This window comes from Epinephelus lanceolatus, chromosome 6, assembly GCF_041903045.1.
Source record: "Epinephelus lanceolatus isolate andai-2023 chromosome 6, ASM4190304v1, whole genome shotgun sequence".
Taxonomy (NCBI): Eukaryota; Metazoa; Chordata; class Actinopteri; order Perciformes; family Serranidae; genus Epinephelus; species Epinephelus lanceolatus.
This window is the reverse complement of record NC_135739.1, coordinates 19,577,222-19,588,317: the sequence shown is the minus strand read 5'-3', so window position 1 is coordinate 19,588,317 and position 11,096 is coordinate 19,577,222. Positions and strand designations below refer to the sequence as shown.

At 39.5% G+C, this 11,096-nt stretch overlaps 1 protein-coding gene across 1 annotated transcript in view; it reads right to left on the bottom strand.

The window, feature by feature from the left end:
- cers1 (ceramide synthase 1) overlaps positions 1-11,096 on the bottom strand; it is a 45,626-nt gene that overhangs the window by 3,697 nt on the left and 30,833 nt on the right. Inside the window, exons 2-6 of the mRNA XM_033621629.2 lie at positions 9,446-9,605; positions 3,365-3,545; positions 2,945-3,106; positions 2,675-2,822; positions 2,402-2,562 (exon numbers count right to left, since the gene is read on the bottom strand). Coding sequence (XP_033477520.1) covers positions 2,402-2,562; positions 2,675-2,822; positions 2,945-3,106; positions 3,365-3,545; positions 9,446-9,605 — 812 coding nt within the window. The remainder of the gene's footprint in view (positions 1-2,401; positions 2,563-2,674; positions 2,823-2,944; positions 3,107-3,364; positions 3,546-9,445; positions 9,606-11,096) is intronic.

Genomic DNA, 11,096 nt, shown 5'->3' with positions numbered 1-11,096 from the left:
AACTAATTTATTATTTTCATTATGGATTAATCTGCTGATTATCTTTTCTATTAGTATATAGATTTTTTTGGTTTGTAAGAATTGTGAAAATAATAAGTCATCACAATGACACCTATGTTTTGTGCAGTTAGCAGCCCATATTGTAAAGTTATTAAAATTTAATTAAAATTATTACAATAACTGGAGGGAAAAGTAGTAACTCTTCATATTTGTGAAGATGAAATGCTTGAAATATAGTTTCATGATGTTTTAAACAACAATCTTCAAACAGTTGCCAATAAATCCTCTGTTAATCGATTCACTGATTATGGACTAAATGTTTTAGCTCTGCTTGTTGGGCATGTTAACCTAAAAAAAGTAGCTAGTAGCTAAAGCTGCATGTCGATGAATTACAGTGAAATAAAAAAGTAGAATATCTCCCTCTGAAATGTAGCGAGTTACAAGTAGAAAGTGGGATGAAAAGAAAAGACTCAAGTAAAGTACAAGAACGCCAAATCTGTACTTAAGTACAGTACTTGAGTAAATGTACTTAGCTATATTTCTCCATTTAGAGAGGAGAATGTGAGTTAAATCTCTAGATTGTACCACAACAAAACAGCCTAGACAGTCTTATTTTTTTATGTAATTATTCCTAACTAAGAGAAATGTGAAAGGGATGTCGTCAGTTTCAGGGTCTTCAGAGTGTCAGAGGTCAAAGGGTACCACAATAACCAGCAGCAGATGATAGAGGTACACATGTCAGTCAGCAGATGGATCCATAACTTCAGATAAAGGTTCAAACAGATAGACTTCAGTTTCAGTCAAGTTTGCATTTTTTCTTGCTTAAAGCTCCATGTGTTTAAAGTGCTGAGTGAGTGTTTTTGCATTAGAAGAGACTACCATTACGTAACACAATGGTTTGTCTGGAAGTAGAAACAGAGGACATTGACTTGTTTGTCCACTGGAGACAACAACTGACTAAAAAAATGATAAAAATCCGCCATTTTAAATAATTATTAAATGAAAAAGAAAAGTGCTATGTGTACCATTTACCAACATAAACGAGTGATTGTATGTAAGTAGTGGTAATAGCATTAACAAATGATTAAGAGTATTAAACACAGGGCGGTGGCACTGATAGGAGCTTTTATATCACGCAGAATGTGGCTGACAAGAAACAAAATTGCATCAGTGTGGTCTCTGTTTGTAAACAAGCATTCATTGTATTACATACATTTAAATAGTTTTAATGCCAATACACAGAGCCTATGCTGGCAAAATGAATGATCTTATTAGGCCATATTTATATTGAGAAATATTATTTTTTATAATTAGCCACACTAGCAGCTAACATTATTTTCATCAGGACTTGTTCAGTGATAGCTAGCAAATATTAGCATGCTAACATGCCAAACTAAATGATGAGCATGGCAAATATTATTCCTGCTAAACCATGTTAGCATGCTAATGTTAGCATTTAGTATTTCAGAGTGGTACAGTCTCACAGAGCTGCTGGCGTGGATCTGTTTTCTTAGGATATTGAATTACACCTGGCTGAGTGTTAACATGTATCTTCTCAAATATTTTAAATAAATAAAATGTGTTAATTTCTAAAATATTTATTGTGGTATAGCTCAGATCTCTGTCTCATAACATTAGATCAGCCATTAGAATTACAATTGGTGCAAAAACCTACACAGGCCTCCTCTTTACAGTGTTCCATTTCTCCATAATGACCTGTCTCAAAACTAATGATTTATTGATGTGGAAATTCTACAAATAGCAACGTAAACCACTGGTTTGGTTTCAAACTCAACATTTACAGTGAAAACCTGCCAGCAGTTGGCTGGTGGTATTTTTCCACCCTGAGCTGAGGTCTCTCAGTCAGATTAAACAAACCAGTGCAGAGCCTGTTCAAAACGTGCCTGTTCGGAGCGGCCGATTGCTCGGCCTCCGGTATTGCTGCTTTCAGCTTTCCTGAGAACTGCTTATCTAAACAACTTTACCCTTGCAACTGCGCTTCCTTGGGAGTATATGCGTCATTTGCTAACAGCTAACTATTTGGAACCAGGCTATTTCTGGGAACAAAGGCATTCAGTCCAAAAGCTAGGTTGCTAATGCTTGAAATGTCTCTGTGCCTTCATCTGTGACGGACAGAGAGCTGCACCCAGCATGCCATTTGGCGGTGTAACAATTAATAGGGGTCTCCATAAACCACAAAGTGTACATGACGCACTACTGATAAATATGTCCTCCAGATCTCAAGAGCTCGCACTCAACACTGCACTTCCTTGAGTCCTCAGCAATACACCTCACAAGTGTGCAGCCGAAGATTAAATGACAAACGGACAGACAGACAGACAGACAGACAGAGACTGCTTCCATTTCAGTTAGATGACAGGGTCTGTAGGTGTTAGCTCACCCCTCAGCAGCATTGTGATGTCCAGCATCATCATCGTTGTTTTCTGCCTTAGGTTCTTTGAGCAGGCTGGCTGCCGCCTTGTCGCCGTCCTCGTCCTCGTACTCTCTGACGTCGTTCACCTCCTTAACCTTTAGCACCTTCACTACGAAAACCACGATGAACTACACAGAACAGGAAACACAAATAGGTCAGATTGTTGCGGCAGTTTGGACAAAACAAACATTGAACATGAATGCTTTCTGGGTTTGAGGTAATAAACCTATGTGACCTCACCAAGAACCAGTAGATGTTCATGAGTAGCAGCGCCAGTAGGAGAGCATTGAAGAAGAAGTAGAAGGGAATGTTGGGGACGGACTGAAGGCTGGACACACATGTGGCATACAGCACCTTGAGAGGGAACCAGTAGAGACGGAACCAGAACCTGGAAACACAAAAGAAACCAGAAATAGAAATTCATGTCCGTCCAATTAGAATCAGAGAGACAAGAAATATGAAGCTGCATCAAGTGTGCGTGTCCTTTTGTGCATCTTTGTTGAGCCTCACCAGGTGATGCTGAAGCTGACGGAGCCCATGTTGGACAGCACGTCGTTGAGTAGGTGATAGCCTCCTCCTCTGGACTTAAGGTAGATGTTGAGCTTTGTGAACTCCAGCTGGATGTCGTTGATGTCGTGGAGGAACAACACCAGAATCCCTACGTTGTGGTATCTGAACAACACAGAATGTATGGTAGAAGTATGAGTAAGTTTCAGATTTGGGTGGTGCAAACTAGCAAATTGAGCACTGAAACTGTGTTAATCAACCTCAGTGACCAAAGTATCTTTCATCACACATATGACTCAGTGCATCTGTGCTCTGTCATGTGGCCTGATGTGGTAATATGATATACACTGACATTTTACACTCAGTCAAAACCAGGTCAAAAGTAGATGTTTTTAGGCAAAAACATCAAACTAGAATACGTACCTGAAGGCGTAGGAGAAGATAATGAGTGCCAGTGTGATGATGTGGTGCACCACCATGACAGCGGAGTCCTTCCTCCACGCGTCCATGTAGACCGTAGCGTAAATGGAGTGGCCGTAGAAGCTGCCCTGGATCAGGTAGGCTATGGCGATGTCTGCAGGCACTGACATACCACTCTTCCAGTCTGGACAAACAGGAAGGAAACGTGCAGAGAGGTTTAAGAGCACATTAAGGATGTCAGCTTTTAATTCAACTTACGAATCAAACGATGAATGACAGATATAACTGACAACATTTGTTTAGTACTGTTTGCATTAGAAGGCTTTTAAATCAGAAATACAAAGACTACAGCAGATACACTCTCACTTGGTTAGTATTTATTCACATTTCTTTGTTTATTTGTTTGATAGCAATCACCATCATTTGCATGTACAGATCTGAGGCCAAATGCAGATTAGAAATCAAACATTTTGTATTACTAAAATAGTTATGCAGCCTTTGGCAGAGGTGCACACACTCTGAGAGCTTTCTCGTATCTGTTGTAATCATGTTGTTTCTTCCTGTTATCTGTTTTCTGTTGTTTCTAGTTGGGGGTCTCAGACTGTTGGCTCCTACAGTTAAACAGAAGGAGGTGATTGTATCATGGAGTTAGAGACAGTTCATGCCAACAGACGTATTTACTTGAAGCTCACTGCTTATCAGTGCAAGCTCATGTGGAGGAGGCGCTTGTCAGTTAGTGTGTGTTGAGACAATACCACTCATTGTCTCACAAAACTATCAGAGATTGTGAATTAAAACCAGTGCTGAGTTTATCACAATATTATTGGTGATAAATGAATAGATATTGAAAGTCCTATTCACACAGGACTAGTATTACCAGGGGACCTCGTGATTTTGAACAAACAGAACTGATTCTGCCACAAGTTGTCACAGGTGTCATGTCACCCATCTCATCATCTTTTGAGATTTCGCTCTTCTGATGGATTTGAGCTTGCTCCTTCTGTGAATGGGTCTCCATGCTGTGTAACGAGATGAGCCTCCTGCACCCAGAAAACTGTCAAAACTTTAATTTATAATTGCTAATGCAGACTCCATAATTCTCGAACGGAACGAGGCAGAAAGGAGACAAACTATGACCTAAAATCACTGAGATGCAGATTGGCACAGGTGTAATATCATCACATGATCTCTATGGTAATAATTAATAAATAATGAATAACTTGACCAATTATGGACATGGCAGATTCACACAGGATGAAGATCACAGACGACCAGCACAGTTATTACAAATTAGAAGAGGACTCCACGTAACACTCGTCGATTGTGAACAGGGTTTCAGTGTACTCAGTTCTGCTTTTCTGCTGCTTTCAGTATACCGCTAAAATACAACAAATGGCTTGTTGAATAAAAAATAAATAAATAAAAATTCTTACCAACATTATTTTATTGGAAAAAATGTACATTAAGCTGAACACAAAAGGCACCAATAAAAAAATGACAGTTGCATTTTAAAGGTCTAGTATGTGGGATTTAGTGACAACTTGTGGTGAAGCAGCAGAACTGAAACTTCTCGCATGTGCCAAGCATGTAGGAGAACTATGGTGGTCAATGAGAGAACATGAATGACCCTGTCTAGAGCCAGTGTTTGGTTTGTCCATACTGGGCTACTCCTGCGATAGTCTGGCGACCTGTCCAGGGTGTACCCTGCCTCTCGCCCAATGTCAGCTGGGATAGGCTCCAGCCCCCCTGCGACCCTCAAGAGGATGAAGCGGTTAGAAGATGAATGAATGAATATTGGGCTACTGTAGAACAACATAGCAAACTTAATGGATATATACATATACATATATATATATATATATATATATATATACAGTACAGGCCAAAAGTTTGGACACACCTTCTCATTCAATGCGTTTTCTTTATTTTCATGACTATTTACATTGTAGATTCTCACTGAAGGCATCAAAACTATGAATGAACACATGTGGAGTTATGTACTTAACAAAAAAAGGTGAAATAACTGAAAACATGTTTTATATTCTAGTTTCTTCAAAATAACTAATCAAACCGGATGGGATGGCATGTCGCTGCAGGATGCTGTGGTAGCCATGCTGGTTCAGTGTGCCTTCAATTTTGAATAAATCCCCAACAGTGTCACCAGCAAAACACCCCCACACCATCACACCTCCTCCTCCATGCTTCACAGTGGGAACCAGGCATGTGGAATCCATCCGTTCACCTTTTCTGCGTCTCACAAAGACACGGCGGTTGGAACCAAAGATCTCAAATTTGGACTCATCAGACCAAAGCACAGATTTCCACTGGTCTAATGTCCATTCCTTGTGTTTCTTGGCCCAAACAAATCTCTTCTGCTTGTTGCCTCTCCTTAGCAGTGGTTTCCTAGCAGCTATTTGACCATGAAGGCCTGATTGGCGCAGTCTCCTCTTAACAGTTGTTCTAGAGATGGGTCTGCTGCTAGAACTCTGTGTGGCATTCATCTGGTCTCTGATCTGAGCTGCTGTTAACTTGCGATTTCTGAGGCTGGTGACTTGGATGAACTTATCCTCAGAAGCAGAGGTGACTCTTGGTCTTCCTTTCCTGGGTCGGTCCTCATGTGTGCCAGTTTCGTTGTAGCGCTTGATGGTTTTTGCAACTCCACTTGGGGACACATTTAAAGTTTTTGCAATTTTCCGGACTGACTGACCTTCATTTCTTAAAGTAATGATGGCCACTCGTTTTTCTTTAGTTAGCTGATTGGTTCTTGCCATAATATGAATTTTAACAGTTGTCCAATAGGGCTGTCGGCTGTGTATTAACCTGACTTCTGCACAACACAACTGATGGTCCCAACCCCATTGATAAAGCAAGAAATTCCACTAATTAACCCTGATAAGGCACACCTGTGAAGTGGAAACCATTTCAGGTGACTACCTCTTGAAGCTCATGGAGAGAATGCCAAGAGTGTGCAAAGCAGTAATCAGAGCAAAGGGTGGCTATTTTGAAGAAACTAGAATATAAAACATGTTTTCAGTTATTTCACCTTTTTTTGTTAAGTACATAACTCCACATGTGTTCATTCATAGTTTTGATGCCTTCAGTGAGAATCTACAATGTAAATAGTCATGAAAATAAAGAAAACGCATTGAATGAGAAGGTGTGTCCAAACTTTTGGCCTGTACTGTATATATATGAACAAACTCAACACAACCATTCTTTTTGATCCATTTTGAGGTGATTATAAATGGATGAAAACATAGTTATGAATATTATTTACCATTGCTGCTAATTGATGCCCCTAAATCCTACACACTGGACCTTTAAAGTGCAGTTTTCTACTGAAACTGGATTTAAGAACTGTGTAATAACGCAGTCGTTCATGATGTGTTTACAGTATCACGTAAATTGACTTCTCAATGACTATTAAATAAAAGAATAAATAAATAAATAAATAAATAAAACCTATATAATGTCCTGATTAAAACCAGGGAATTTGGACACCATGTTAAGCGTGACTCAGCATCTGTACGTCCATTTTCTAACACATTTCAGATCACAAATGACTGTGGAGGCTGGAGAAATCATTTACATTTTTAAACAGCTAATCATATAATCTTTAAGGTGAATAAATCTGCATAAAACTAACGTAAAATGTGCCAATTATTCTTCTTCATTATGTGTTTTAATGAAACAATACATTCTTGAGCAGATTTGCATGAGGATATCTTAAAATATTCCATTTTGCAATTAATTTGTCACCTTTTACACTTTTAGTTTTCTCCAAACTCTAATTTAAAACAGTTGTTTTTAATTGACAGACACTTCTTTTTGGATACAAATACAGTATATCCAATCTGTCTAGATACTGAGCTATATACAGTGACCTCACCAGATGTGAAGGGTCGGCTGGGGTAGTTAGTATGAAGAGGAGGCTTAGGGGATCAGGTTTAACCTCGGAGGAATTAGAGAGGGTTTCAAAAGTACCAGTAGGCAGAACAGGCCAACTGTACGTTAAGGCTGCTATGCTAAGCTCACGTCTCTCAAACCTATCAGATGTTGGATGGAAACTTTCTCCTCCGATGTTTGAGTAAGGTTTGTCTCTGGTGGGATGGGGTTACGTTCGGGCCGTGTGTAATGTTTATTGATTGGACCTTCCGTCATTAAACATTGAGGAGAAGGCTGCTAGATGGATCACAACAGAAGAGCTGCCAAGAGGAGGCATGGGAACTGGAGACTTTTTTTTTCTCCCAGAGACTGAAGCTTTTTTCTTTCTCCTCTTTTCTCTTCAGAGTGCAAACCCCTCTTTGCGTCCGACAATGTGTTACTTTGATTTCTCTTAATCCACCAAATAAACTCTTCTCTTTTCAGCTTCATAGCTCTCTCTGTCCCTCTCTCTTCCTCTCTCTGCTTGCCTAACAGTCCAGGAACATTACAGTACACTGCTCCTGTACACATCTCAGGCTGACAGCTATTACAGGTGATGCAGCTATTAAAGATGAACCTGGCGCTGTCAACCAGCCTTTGCTAGCTCCACTCAGAGCGATGGAGTTTCGACCGGAGCACTGACACCTCCGTGTCTAATGCAGGAGGCAGAGAGACTATTAAAGATGTCGCTGGATTATAAGTGGAGTCCTCATCTCACATATATCCTCCATTAGTGGTGATAGTCATCCATTAGGTGCAATTATGCAGATAAGTGTTGGGGCAAAACTTAATGTATTCTGTCATAAAACTTTGCTCTATTTTGGATCATTGTTATTTCATTTCTGTCCTTTCCCCTTTTTTTACTATAAAATGAAGGGGTTTATGTAAGGGTGGGGGAAAAAAACGAATATCACAATATTTTGCATGGATATATTGTACTGATTCACAGACGGCAAGTATGGACTTTTTAATAACGTTGCAAATACAAATTAAACTTTTGGTGGCCTGCAAAAATAATAAAATCAATTGCTTTTTAGTCCACTAGATACATTTTACTGCAATAAAATTGACTGAAATGAGACGAACGGTCAGAAAACTATATCCTGTGCCGTCGTTATGTTTTCCTTTAAGGCAGGGGTGTCAAACTCATTTTAGTTCAGGGGCCACATACAGCCCAATTTGATCTCAAGTGGGCCGGACCAGTAAAACCACTGCATAATAACCTATAAATATCAAGTCTGATATAGATTTATTTGTACATAAGCTGCTGGTTGACAATATTTTGCGCAACGTTCAATATCTCTGAATATGACCACAGAAAATATTCATTGTTGTTTCAGAGAGCTGTATTCTGGTCAGAGTGAAAAAGCCATTAAGGCAGTATTTTACATGAAGTATAAGCTCACTGTTTAAACTGCTCCTGAAAGCTCTCAGCCGTCACATGTGCATCAACACTAGGTGTGCAAAGTCATCTTGAGGGCCGGACTGGACCCTTTGGTGGGGCAGTTCTGGCCCCCGGGCTGTATGTTTGACAGCCCTGCTTTAAGGAAATAATTTGCAGTTGAGAAAAGGTACTAAACATCTTAAATCCCAGTAATATTGTATCTTGTATCGTGACTTAAGTATCACAATGTCGTATCGTGGGGCCTCTGATGATTTCCACCGTTTTTTGTATCAATAACAGCTGATTGCTAACGATTGAATAACATGCAAGAGTGATCAATTCAAGGCTCAGCATATGCATGAACCACCAGGCTGCATATCCAGTATGCTCTGCTATAAATATCCTTCTATTTGAATACTCAAAGTGGCATTTTACCCCAACAGAGTCTCTATAGGATTAAGGCGTGCTGCCTGCTGTTTCATTAGATTAAAATGACTTCAGTTCCTTGAGAGGTTTGCGAAGAAACTGCCTCCGTTACTGTGCTGTTAGAGATGCTTTTTCTGAGGTCAATGTTTATCTAATATGGACAGACTTCAAATACTGAAAATGAATTAAAAGCAGTAAATTCAATTTCAATTCAAGTTACAAATATGTACTGATTAATAAGGCTCTTTTCTTGTAACATCTTGAGGAGCAGATTCAAGAGGACTAATGCCTAAACTGCTAAATAAATGACCCTAGATGACACTATGTGTTCACACTGTTGTGTTTCTTACTGTAGAAGACAGAGGGCGGGTCATGGAAAAAGGAGTAGGAGGTGAAGAAGAGTAGGTAGGTGCTGTATGACCACGACATGGTGTAGAAGACCAGCTTCCACGCGCTTTCCGGCATCTTGGCAGCATCTTTGGGCAGCAGCCTGCACCACTGTCCTAGAGGCTGCGGGGACAGAGCAGAGAGAGGAGGCACAGTCAGACAGAGGAAAAGAAGTCACACTCAGAATTAATTTAGCTGCTTCTTTTGAGAAGGCGAGCTGCTGACAGGTCCTTTGGATGCAGTATCTGATTAATTTAGAGGCTGTTCTTTTACAGGATTATGACATTTATTACAAGGCTCTCGGCTCAATATGTGTGGTGAAGCAAACAATTCACCACACAGATTCTTTACAGTCTTTATTGCACTGTTGTGGCTTCTGGGCTGAAATCATTTGGTTGCTTTTGTTTTATTGTTCCAAGATGTAAACGCTGAGGAAAAAAAACATCCTGTTTCTTCGTAAGGACTTAAATATTTTGGCCAGTTGGACCACAGATGTTTTTAAAGGGGTTGTAATTGTTGCAGCAACCCTAGGCACATTTTTCTGAACTAATAAACTCTGGCTGAAGAAAACAAATGGGCCTAAGTGGAAGCTACAAGGAAGACATGAAGAGGGCAGCGTACACTGTGTCTATGTAATAAACAGCTGAAGTATCACAAATGAATCACATGAACATTCAAGACAATGTAAACTAAACAAGTTGTGAAACTGGTGCGTACAAGTTCAAACTGATGGTATATCTTTGCAGGAGAGAAGCTAATAGGTATTTAAGAATAAGCATGATTGTTTATTCATCTATATGGTGGTTTATATTAAGATGCCGATAGAAAGTGTAAGGTGATCCTCTGTTGGCCCGTGGCCAGCACTACTGACAGTGTCAAGATGTTGTTTGGATGCTGGAGACAGAGCAGATGTTGCTTTTACATACACACATAACTAATATTACACTGACACATGCACTCTCTTCCTTTCTGTATGTCGCTCACAGCTGTGATTACATCCCCACATATTGAGGGCCACATCCCCCCTATACTCACTATACTAAAAATGCTCTTTCTTCTCCGGTATATTGATGAAAAATGTATGTATTTAAAAAAGTGCTATTCTACAACAGGCAAATAAAAAATTATAATAAAAATTGCCATTAGCATAACTACTGGTTGTAGCATTACAGTGTTCTGCAGCTCTGTGTTGTTTGTCCAAGTTGTGTTGCCATACCCCAGCAGTCTTTGTTACCTTATATCTGTCAGATAGTCCTCGTGAAGTCTGAGTAAAGTGTCAATCATTTATGTTAAGCTCCTGTGAGGAGGCTCCACTTACTCACTCCTTCACCAGTCAGATGAAAAGTTCCTTTATTTATTAGTTTAGTTGAATATTTTCTTTTGGTTATGTGATGTGTTTATCATCTAAACCTAGGATCCAGTTTGGTTGATTTATACATCAATATATTTAGGATGTTTTCATTCCAGTATTTGTTTTATTGTTTCCTGTTTGTTTTGATTTCTAATCATATTTTTTTTTTCCAAAGTCCACTTCCTGGTTGAGGACAAGGAAAATATGAAAGACTGTGACAGTGTTTAGGAGCCAGACGGGCACAGCAAATCACACTATAACCC